Genomic DNA, 12057 nt, shown 5'->3' with positions numbered 1-12057 from the left:
AGGAATTGGGTAATGGTTGGTGTACTGTGATGCATTAGCACTTTAGTAATATGTGAAGACTTGATTTTGTATTGATTGGGACCATACCTGTTTAGATCTAACTTTCATGATTTGAATTGATGTAGTTGAAATGACAATTTAGCACTGTAATATTTAATTAGTTTAGTTATGTATAACCCATAATACATCATGGGATTATTCAGGAGATGAGATGCATTTGCACATTAGGATGGGATTTCCTATTTATCCTGATATGTTTGTGCTCATACCTTTAAAGGGTACCACTTTCCACCATACTGTTCTTTCCTCAATTGAGGTACTGTTTTGTAATTGCACTATAACTGGGATTCTTTAAGGAATATTTCATATATATTGGTTAGGCTAAAATTGTACTGGATAGTAAGATAATGATATATGATTCTTGCTTCACTATGAATTTACATTGTATACAATTCAGGAACTTGATTATAATTTAGATTTATGATGACACTAAGTTGACGCCTTGTTTGCGTTAACAAAAGTGTCATGATAAGGCTCATGGTTTAGTGGTTCCTGAAGAACTATAACTGAGGTAGGACTTAGCTTTGTTAAAATGGTGGTGGGACGAGAATATAAGTGAGTCCAGTTGCTGGTAGAAGCCGAAACGCGTCTGCCGTTATTTCCTATGGTGAAATGTAATGCAGAAGAAAATTTAAATGACAAAATGATGATTTGGTCCTAGTGAATTTCAATTTTGTCCCGGTGTCACCAGACTTGGGCCGTAGTGAAAAGCCAATAGAGAAGGTTCATCAGGAGATATTTTATATATATGTAAATGTGTGTGTGTATATAACCAACTAATGGTGAGTATATACACATACATGGATTGACAAAGGCAGTTGCTACAGCCAAAACGCATCCCTCCTGCTTGCTAGGTTGAGGAAGGCCCAACACAACAAAGAAGCCTTATCCCTGCAAACCTCGTGTGCGTGCTCTCTTCCGTTCAAGAGTGAGGGTTGTGATGATATTCACAGTTAGTTGGTTAGTTATGATTCAGTAAACACAAAACGTAAACAATTAAATGGTGTGTGTTGTGGCAAATTTCATTTTTACATTTAGTGCTCTTTGAATTGTACCCAACCTTCAACTGTGATTTTTCTCAGTGAATAAGCTGCATTCACCTTGTACCAATACCTTTCACCTTGGAGCTTGCACAGGTACTACACTCAGCCTCAGCCTTGATGACTTTACTCGTTTTTTCAATTAAATTAAATTGGTGACTTTCATGAAATTGTCAAATTTGAGAAAATTATGATTTTGGGGAAACACTGCCTGTCTCTGAATACAAAATGGTGGCTGCTTGCTCACCAATTTTAGAACAAATCATGAATTTAGTCTATGCTAAATGCATTTTGGACTATTTTTCATATATTTTTAAATATCTCTATTACCATATCCACCACACCGACCCCCAGGTGTTTAAAACCATCCATCATGCTTTCCCTTTGCTCTGCGATTTTTTTTCACGACACGCAATTGATTGAAAAAATTAATGAAGCCACTGACCGCAAGTCACATTCTTGAAAAATTAAAATATGCTTGAAGGAACTTTTCAAGTTTCTCACTTGCAAGTTTAAATGGGCTCTCCAGTATAGAGAAAAAAAGACACAATTACCAACAATTGGCATGCAAGCATATTCCTTTGTTTGATGGTGTCATTGGGGCTTGAGACATCTTGTGACATCATTCACTGGATGGCCCCTTTACATGGACAGCCTATCTCTGAATTTTAACTCTTTTATACCCGCTCACTAAATTTTTGGAATGTTGATATCTCAAACGCTATTAAACAGATTTACACCAAATCAAAAACAGCCCTCTTTTTGGGGGAGTTTCTACTTTCATGACAAGTTTGTTGTAAATCCATTCTAAAGATTCTACTGTATCTGTGAGCTAAAACAAAAGTTCCATTTTTTTTTTAAAGTCCTCCTTTAACTCTTTTACCCTTGAAGGGATTTGGGCGGAACTTCACAACCCACACCTTAGCTCGTATTGCTATGGGTGAGCAAACTCTTCCATAGATTTATCAAATAGTGCCAACTTTTGTAGCAACCTAGAACATTTTCAATGTGAAGATTTTCTTAACTTTACCTACTGAGTCACTAGTATGACTGTTTGATGTATATATTCCAAATAAGCGCATCCACAAAGATGAATATGCATCGAGTGTCCGGTGCAGTTTTGCCGGGAAAATGGACCAAGGCCATTTTCATGGCTGAAACTCATTATAGGTTGTTGGGTTATTAAATAGAATTGCATTATACACCTTCAGTGAGAGTTTTCATCTTTGTGGATGTGCTTATTGGGAATGTTATTACTAGACTGCCCTGTCAGTCAAACGTGACACCCCTGCCAGGGTAGATGTTCCGTGAGGGGTTGTATGTTTTTGGGTGTATGTGTGTGTGTGAAGATCATACTCACCTAGTTATTGTGCTGTTACCTTATTGAGCAGATTGAACCCCTTGTGCTCTGATTATGGTTAAACCCATGTGTGTATCATTATTGCCCACAGAAAAAGAGCATCATATCCAACAATGCATTGTGGGAAGGTTGGTTACATAGGTAACCATACATGGCAAATGTCAGTACTTTCTATTCTTAGGAGTGTAACCGTAATGTAATTTAATTTTAAAATATTTCAATTGAATATTCATTTCTTTTTGTAAATTGGGTTAATTTGTGATCTTAGTAGAAAAGCATAATGTTTCATAGTGAACTTCTTAGATTTTTTAATGATAAACTTTAACCACTGCCTACCGTGCCCAGAGGCATGCCAAACGTGGTGCACGGGGGTGAGGGGGGACTTTTGTTGTTACTTAAGCCCAGTACTCATCATCTTCATGTATAAGTCATACCTATTATGGTACTAAAATTGAAACAAGTTCTACAGACCATGACAAGCATTGTTAAGTCAATCTAAGTGCTACATAGTAGGGTTTGTGAACCACAAGTCAGATCCCTGGAGCCTCCCATTAAATATTTTTTTTAATTAAATGGGATATCCATATGGGGGCGACCTTGCTGCATCGTGGCAGTGAGGTGTGCCCAGCCCGCACTCATATATTCCTGAATAATTTTTCACACTGTCTATGCAAACCAGGTTTGCAGTTGGCAGACTTCAAAATGGCTGCCTGATCGAAAATGTTCAGCTCTTCACTCCAATCAGACTACCAGCTCAGATCCGGCCTTTGAGAGCCGTGTACCTCTATTTCCGGTTTAAGCAACCAATTAGCAATATAGTAATACACTCCTTTGACATTGTTTTTCAATGTCAAAATGTCAAGGATATTAAAAAAGCAGGTGGATATACATAAAATTAAATGAAGAACACAAGGACAATTGGCCTATGCCTTTAAGTCAATCTTCGTGTTCATCCATCCAGCACATTTTTCTTTTTTCCTTGACAAATTTCCTACAGATGGTACAATAGAAAATGCAACTTCTGCTTCCCCATTAGAAACCTGTTTTACTAATCTGCATAAACGTTTTCAATATCAAACAGAGGTGTGCAGGTGCCTTTTGTGACTTTTTTTTTGCACATTTGTCTAGCGAAGCAAAAGCAATAACATTTTTTAAAAAGGGCTCTTTTAATGAAAATTTTGATTGAGACAGTCACTCTTCATGACTCGCTAATTAGAAGTCTGCTCTCTACTGCTATCGCCTAAACAAGATATCAAATATTTATTAGGTGTTACATAATTGCCATAAATTAGAAACTTGCACTAACAAAAAAGCTAAAAAAAAAATGTAATGTAATATAAAAAATAATTAGCCAGTGTATAGTGTGTATCACACTCAGCAATGAGGTGCCTTCTTTGTCAGCACTATATAAACTTAAAATTGATGGATGGATTCAGTAATTCCTTCTTTCTTTGTGTACAAACAATCACTATTGGGCCTTGCAATTTGTTATCAGGTTACAAGTATCAAACATGATTATATGACTATATTCCACAGTTATCTGTTACGTATCCCTTCTATCTTTCTCTGTTTCTAGATAGATAGATAGATAGATAGATAGATAGATAGATAGATAGAAGCAAACGCATATATAAATATATGTAGAGAGATTAAATATAGCAGGTAACTTACTAATACGGTTCAATAATCCATTGAGTCGTTTTGATGACATAATAAACCACGAGGCCAAAGGCTCAGTGGTTTGTAAATGTCCCCAGAACCTCGAAGTAGCAATAAAGGACCATCTCACACGTCATCCATTATGTATTTGTTTATATTATATTTTATTCTGTTTTCTTCAAAGTACAGTTAACAGTATCACTGATTGGAATTACCATTTTAACGTCTGTTTTTTCTTTCATAAATTGTTGATATAAGAATTAACAACAGTGGGAACCAGTGGATGCAAACTGTGGCTGCACCATTCGCCACATAATTATGGATTTACTGCATTACCACATAACCTACATAGTTGCAGATTTGAAGAAAATGTTGTTCCTGCTATCTGTGTCAAATGGATGAAAACAATATCACCAGAATTGTCTCAAAATGTGCATTTTGGCTGCACAGTGTATGCCACATTATCATGCTAGCCCTTCACAATGGTAAAGCGCTGCAGTGAGTTTGGAGGTTGTCATTATAATGATACTGTGATTAATGAAATATTTTCCATATTTCACAGTTCCCTGTGCATTATATTGTTTGTATCTAGAGTTTTCTGGAAAATAAGCACACAAACATAAGATAGATAGATAGATAGATAGATAGATAGATAGATAGATAGATAGATAGATAGATAGATAGATAGATAGATAGATAGATAGATAGATAGATAGATAGATTGATATATAGATATTCTGTGTTTTTCTTGGTGTGTTTATGTATGGATATATGTTTAGTATTGTAGTTGAATTTATATAGCTCCATATATCCCTCACGAGGCGCCAAATCACATTAGGAGACAGCTAGCACAGAAGACTGTATGTTTTGCTTGGTTGGAAGGATTGTGGATGTATTGAGGCCTGTGTGGAAAGTGTTTTGTTGTTTCACATATATATGTGTGTGTATACACCTATGTATTAAGTTAATGAATATATGTGCATATCTGTAGCACTGAGCACTTCACTTTAGCTATTGATATTTATCCACACAAATGTACGTGTGTTTATGTCTGTTTATAAACACACACTACGTGTTATGTATGTGTGTGCACGCGAGTGTTTGTGTGCATCTCGTTAACGTGTGCGTGCAGGTATGGTGTTTCATCCAGCAGCATGGCTGTTGTTCTGGTGTATACTGCTAGTGGCCTGTGATCTCGCTGGGGCTAACTACCTCCTCCAGAGTCCTCTACCCCACACCGTGTACTAACTGTGTCTATTATTCCCTCACTCCTCCACAATTACTATTGCCCATATTTGTGCATATTTTGTACCAACAAACGTAGGCATTTCTACTGGCTCTGGAAAATATTCGAATGTTTTCTGGGCGCTGATCACACTCTAGAATATCTTAAACAAATACATAAATGGTTGATCTGTCGCTGTACCTATCTATGCATAAATGCGGGCATAATATCTACATACATATGCATCAATTTTCGATATACCCATGTGTGTGTTACTGCCATCGCGTGTCTGTGCGTGCGTCATGAGTGTTACTGCTTAATGTATAGATCTTGGAAATCATATATATATATATATATATATATATATATATATATATATATATATATATATATATATATATATATATATATATATATATATATATATATATATCTATATATAGATAGATATATAGTTCTACAATGGCTGTCTATGTAACCATTTAGTCTCCTTCTTTGTGGAGAGTATTCTCTATTGATGTACCTATTTAAGGCCTCTGTGATTCGTATCTAGCGTTATTTCCACAGGTCTGTACGGACCGGTCTGTATTATTATTTATGTACCTTTTTAAGGCCTCTATAAGGCGCACCTCACGTTTTTCCACAGGTCTGTACGGACCGGGCTGTGTTGTGTTATTTATGCTGGTGACGATGGGCAGTTTGTTAGTGACCTGTGGGCTTCGCAGTTGGTGTTTCTTACCTGTGAATTGGCTCTTCCATGGCGACCCAGCCGGGCTCTGGTCCTTGGGGCAGCACACCTGGTTATTCCAACCCCAGTGCTGGAAGGTGTCGGAAGGATGGGGCTCCCCGGGTCCCCCGCCGATGCTCTGCACCACGGAGAGGTCCAAGTAGCTGGCCATGGGCTGGTAAGGGCCTCCGTAGCCCGAATAGAAGGCCACCTCCTTCGGGCGAAGCTCCTCCGGGCCCCCGGGCGTGTCCGTGTACTTCTCAGCGGGGTACCCCGAGAGGGAGCAGGCCTTCATGGGGGCTCGGGCCACGCGGCACGAGTAGTACCCCCCTCCAAAGTAACCGCAGCCCAGAGCGGGCGCCGTGGAGCCGTGGCACGAGGGGGCACAGGGCTTCCCGTGGTCCACCGAGCTGGCCGGCAGGTCCATAATGGAGTAACCTGGGACCACGGGGGTGGGCGAGTGCCTCCCCAATGCTGAGGAAGGGCCCCCTAAGGCCGAAGGGTGCCCCCCCAAGACTGAAGGGGTCACCCCCAGAGCCGAACTATGGCTGCCACCCATGGTTGGAGAGTGGCCCCCCATTTCGGAAGGGTGACCCCCAGACGGTCCCATAACACCCCTGCTCTGGAAGGGGCCGCCCCCCAGGAAGCCATCCATGCCCCCGGCGGCGGGGCCGTTCAGGGCCGAGCTCCGGGAGCTCCTGCTGCAGCCTGGGGGAGCTTGGGAGGGCTGCATGGCTTCATCCTGCCTGCTGTCGACGCACTGAACGTGAGTCTGGCAGCGGCCGCGCCCATTGGCTGCCTCCAGCCCGCGGGGGGAGCATAGGGGGTAATAAAGTGTCAGGGCAGAGTTTGTGACAGGAAGAGCTCCGTGCACCTCACGAGGGGGGAGGGAGGAGGCTGGAAACGGAAAGGACATGAGAGCCGCGACATGTGACGGGCTGAGAGTGGGACAGGTACAGCCAGAGGATTGTGTGTGTGTGTTTAGGAGCTGTCAATGTTTCCTATGTGAAGTTGCGGGTGTGTGTGAACTAGCTAAGCTTATATGTAAGCACTTAAATGAATTTCATTTGTTTTTCACTTATGCAGTTAAATTCGCATACATTGATTCAATCAATCAATGTATGCGAATTTAACTGCATAAGTGAAAAACAAATGAAATTCATTTAAGTGCTTACTTAAATCATAACCAAGGACCATCTTTCTTTATACCATTCATACCCAGGTCCTTTGTTTCTGTGGGTGAACCCCATTGATTTAATAAGCTTATATGTAAGTACACCGAGAAAGATAAATAGATTGGTTATATATCGACATCTTAATATCTTAACAAACACACAGACACTCGTTTGCACACAGTCCCATGATCAGGGTACTGTTAGCCAAATACACTCTTACTAAAAAAAATCAAAGAGAGAAGAAATTTGAGGCTTATTTATGAGACTTGCTCTGTCACTTTTTTTGATGCTCCGGCGGCGCAAGCCTCTCAATCATATCTATGAGGTCACACAAAGCCACTTTGCGTTGCTTTGCATGCCCTTATAGTTATGGAGTAAGACAAAGCAGCGCAAGTCGCTGCGTTGCCTTACTATGGGTCAGGGAGGCGTTCCATGGGCGTTGCGGTGGGTTTTCCCACTCAACACCCATGGATGTTGACACATCCCCATAGTTAATTATTCATGTAAACCTGGGGCAGCACCAAAACCTTACGCCTCCCTGGAGCAGGCGTAAGGAGTAGACATATTTTTAATATCTCCCTTGTGGGTTTTATTTTTTCCATTTGTGTTGAGAAACACGCCTCTCAGGATTGTTTTTGTGTGGGAAGGTGCCCCTTCCTGCACAAAAACAATTCTGTATGCAACACAGACAGCCTTGCTGCCTGCATTGGCGCTAGGCAGCAAAGTATGTGCCAACGCAGGGGGAAAGCAAAGGAATGCGCTGTGTTTCAGAAACACGGTGCGTTCCTGCCCTTTCACATTAGTGTAGGGCAGAGCTGCAAGAAGACTTGCGGCGCTGCCCTGCGCCAATTCCCTGTAAATGAGGGCTTATGTATTTCAATGAGACTTACATACTTAGGGATGCATTTAGGAAAAAGTCATGCAGTGCAGCAAGTCACTGCTGTGCTGCACTGCTTGGCAGGGAAAGGACAGGAATGTGCCGTATTTACGGCAATATGGCACATTTCTGCCTTTACCTCTGCAATGGCGCCTTGTTGGCAGCCTACCGCCAATGCAGGCACCCTTGCACGTGCAAGGGTGCCTCATTTGCATGCAGGATTGTTTTGTTGCAGGAAGGGAAACGTCCTCTATCTGTGCTGCAGAATGCTGCATACTTAGAAAGAGGAAGTAACAAGGAGAAATAAACATATTTCTCCTCGTTACGTCTCTGCTGGGAAGTCATATCTTTTTGGCGCATTTCCAGGTTTACCAGATCTGGTAAATCTGAGAATGCGTCACAAATCATGGACGTTAACATCGGAACACCCACGCAACGCCCATGGAATGCCTGTCAAGGGGAGAGTCAAGCAATGCTGCGGTTTTCACTGCATTGCCTTACTCCAGATTTATGGAGTCACTCAGGGCCATGCAAAGTGGCCTTGCGTGGCTTCATAAATCTGACTTAAGGTTTGCATTGCTCCTGCACCACCAGATAACAAACCAGCTCGTAAACAGGCCCCTTATGTTCCAGAGAGAGTGTGGAATTGACAGTGGGAGCACAGATCTTGAATAAATGCTGTTGTCAAGGTCCCTCTTGATTATTTTCGCTTGGGGCCTGCTGGTGCCCTCCCAGTGGGTAGCATTTCGTCAGAGAGGTTGGGCGAAATGACAGGGGTTGCTGCATTTCTCTTGTGAATTGCCATAAGTGAACACAGCATGATGAAAACAGACCTGATTCTGTACCCTCCACCCCTGCCTCACACACTCACATGCACTACTTAGCATCAACAGAAGGCAGGGCTTTAGGTGGGGCGGGTCTTGCAGTGCTCAGCACCGGCAGTTCCATAAAGCAGGTGCTGAACCGGGTCTCTATCGAACTCTACACTTTTGTCCTAAGGGTGAAAAAAAAATCTTCGCTCTGCAGCGGTGCCACCCATTACTGTGTTTGAGGCAACTTCAAAGAGACTCGCTATAGTATTTTCACAGTCTCTTCATTTCAGAACTGAAGCGTTTTCAATATTCTATACAACGAAGGCTTAGTTATTGCTGATTCGTCTTACACAAACAACAACCATTGGTAAAGCCAATAGCCCTGGCTTCTTGTAGGTGTAATGTTACATGTTGCATCAGTATTATATATCTGAATGCAATCACAGAAGCAGCAAAATACTCGTTGGGCGGCACACCATGCTAGGCACAGATTTTTAGTTTGGGTATATTAAAGCCACGCCCTTCATTACATCGGCCACGCCTCTTTGAGAGACCCCCTATTTTTTTCACTCCACTTGAACCCCTGAGCAGTGGGGAGACACGGAGGATCCTAAGAGGCGTAGGCCCAAGATCACACATTATAGGTGATCTAGAACCCTGAGATCAATGGAGTAAGCCCAATGGGGCTGTGGGTAGGTGCGCATGAGCGGAAAGGGCTCGGTTATTATAACTGATATGTGCTGGGCATGGATACACCTCCAGGCGGGTTTGTGCAAGGGTCTGTGTAAAAATACTCCCTGGTGGCTCACCGTCGCACACACATCGTTTGTGCCCCTGCTCCTCAGTGGAGTTCACGGCAGACGTGCCAGGGCAATTCTAGGGCGGGTTTGTTTAACAAACACACTTTCTGAAAGCTTTTTCCAGCCGCGGGCCCCGCGAGCTTCCTTCGCGGATATCTGCTACATCGGAAGAGTCCATGTCTCGCCGCCCTCAGGGGTGGAGAAGCGTGGGTCGCGAGGCATGTCCCTTTGTGGCAGGACCGAACTCCGTGGGGCAGGAGAAGGGACCTGTGAGCTGCATGGCTGAGTCGAGTGGGACAAGGCCGAGCCCCGTGGGGCAGGAGAAAGGACCTGTGAGCTGCATGGCTGAGTCGAGTGGGACAAGGCCGAGCCCCGTGGGGCAGGAGAAAGGACCTGTGAACTGCATGGCTGAGCCGAGTGGGACAAGGCCGAGCCCCGTGGGGCAGGAGAAAGGACCTGTGAGCTGCATGGCTGAGCCGAGTGGGACAGGGCCGAGCCCCGTGGGCAGGAGAAAGGAACTGTGTGCTGCATGGCTGACTCGAGTGGGACAGGAGGACTGAGCCCCGTGGGGCAGGAAAAGGGACCTGTGAGCTGCTTGGCTGAGCCGAGTGGGACAGGAGGACTGAGCCCCGTGGGGCAGGAGAAAGGGCCTGTGAGCTGCCTGGCTGACTCGAGTGGGACAGGAGGACTGAGCCCCGTGGGGCAGGAGAAAGGGCCTGTGTGCTGCATGGCTGAGCCGAGTGGGACAGGACCGAGCCCCGTGGGGCAGGAGAAAGGAACTGTGTGCTGCGTGGCTGACTTGAGTGGGACAGGACCGAGCCCCGTGGGGCAGGAGAAAGGACCTGTGTGCTGCATGGCTGACTCGAGTGGGACAGGACCGAGCCCCGTGGGGCAGGAGAAAGGACCTGTGTGCTGCATGGCTGACTCGAGTGGGACAGGACCGAGCCCCATAGGGCAGGAGAAAGGAACTGTGTGCTGCATGGCTGACTCGAGTGGGACAGGAGGACTGAGCCCCGTGGGACAGGGGAAGGGACCTGTGAGCTACATGACTGACCCAAGTGGGACTACAAGACCGGGTCCCGGGAGAAGGGAGCAGTGGCGTGGTGCTGCACTATCGAGCCCTGGCTGTGGGACAGGAGAAGGGACCTGTGTGCTGCATGACTGAGCCGAGTGGGGCAAGACCGGGTCCGGGGGACAGGAGGAGGGGCTGCTGCTGCACGATCGAGCCCTGTGGGTCAGGAAAAGGGGCCTGTGTTGCTTGGCCGAGCCCCTTGGGGAAAGAGAGGGACCGTGTGCCGCACGACAGGGCCGTGGGGGCAGGGGATGGGGGCTGTGTGCTGTACAACAGGGCTGTAGGGGCATGAGAGTGGTCATTTGGGGGGCCGGGCAAGGCCTTAGGGGCAGGTGAGGGGGCATATCTGCTGCCGGGCTAGTCCTTAGGGGCAGGCGAGGGGAGATGATAGCTGTCGCGGCCTTACAGGATGGGGAGGCCAGAGGGTCCCGGTGTGCTGCCGTACAGGGCCCTAGGGACAGGACTGTGTGCTGCAGGACCGAGCCATAGAGACTGAGGACAGGGGCCCTGTGTGCTGCTAGACAGAACCTTAGGGACAGGACTGTGTGCTGCATGACAGAGCCTCAGAGACTTAGGAGAGGGGCCCTGTGTGCTTCAGGGCAGGGCCGTGGAGAATGAGGACAGTGTGTGGCAGGACAGAGATTTAGAGACAGGACAGGGCTCCTGTGGTGTGCTGCAGGACAGAGCCTTAGAGACAGGACAGGGCTCCTGTGGTGTGCTGCAGGACAGAGCCTTAGAGACAGGACAGGGCTCCTGTGGTGTGCTGCGGGACAGAGCTTTAGAGACAGGACAAGTCCCCTGTGGTGTGCTGCGGGACAGAGCTTTAGAGACAGGACAAGTCCCCTGTGGTGTGCTGCAGGACAGGGCCCTAGAGACTGAGGACAAGGGGCCCTGTGTGCTGCAGGACAGCCTTAGAGACAGTACAGGCAAGCACAGGGTTTACAAATTGCATTTCCTGCCTGGTCTGTATTTCTCTGCTGAGGAGCGCTCTCATCATGTGCCCTCGCTTGAAGTACAATTGTAGTCCTTCTTCTATTTTTGTGAAATGTCCGGGTTTTTGGCTTTAACATTCTGGTCACCCTATTCTGTTATACGAAAGGCAGACATCGAGAGGGAAACAAACTGATGTGCTTGCCCGGGATAGTATTGTTTGGATCGAAACATTCTCTGCATTAACATTGCTGGGCTGAAAATATCTTGGTTTGTTATTTTAGCTGTGACATTTCTGGACCTGAAACAATTATTGAGCT

General features: G+C 45.3%; 1 protein-coding gene across 1 annotated transcript in view; it reads right to left on the bottom strand.

Annotated features, from left to right (window-relative positions):
- Positions 1–6807, bottom strand: part of HOXB13 (homeobox B13) — a 37692-nt gene extending 30885 nt beyond the window's left edge. The window contains exon 1 of the mRNA XM_078645542.1: positions 6084–6807. Within this exon, the coding sequence (XP_078501668.1) occupies positions 6084–6804 (721 nt within the window). The 5' untranslated portion in view covers positions 6805–6807. The remainder of the gene's footprint in view (positions 1–6083) is intronic.
- Positions 6808–12057: the final 5250 nt, after the last annotated feature.

The sequence above is a fragment of the Lissotriton helveticus genome, chromosome 5_1 (assembly GCF_964261635.1).
Source record: "Lissotriton helveticus chromosome 5_1, aLisHel1.1, whole genome shotgun sequence".
NCBI classification, from domain to species: domain Eukaryota; kingdom Metazoa; phylum Chordata; class Amphibia; order Caudata; family Salamandridae; genus Lissotriton; species Lissotriton helveticus.
The sequence above is the reverse complement of the archived record's forward strand: the minus strand, read 5'-3'. Positions and strand labels throughout refer to the sequence as shown.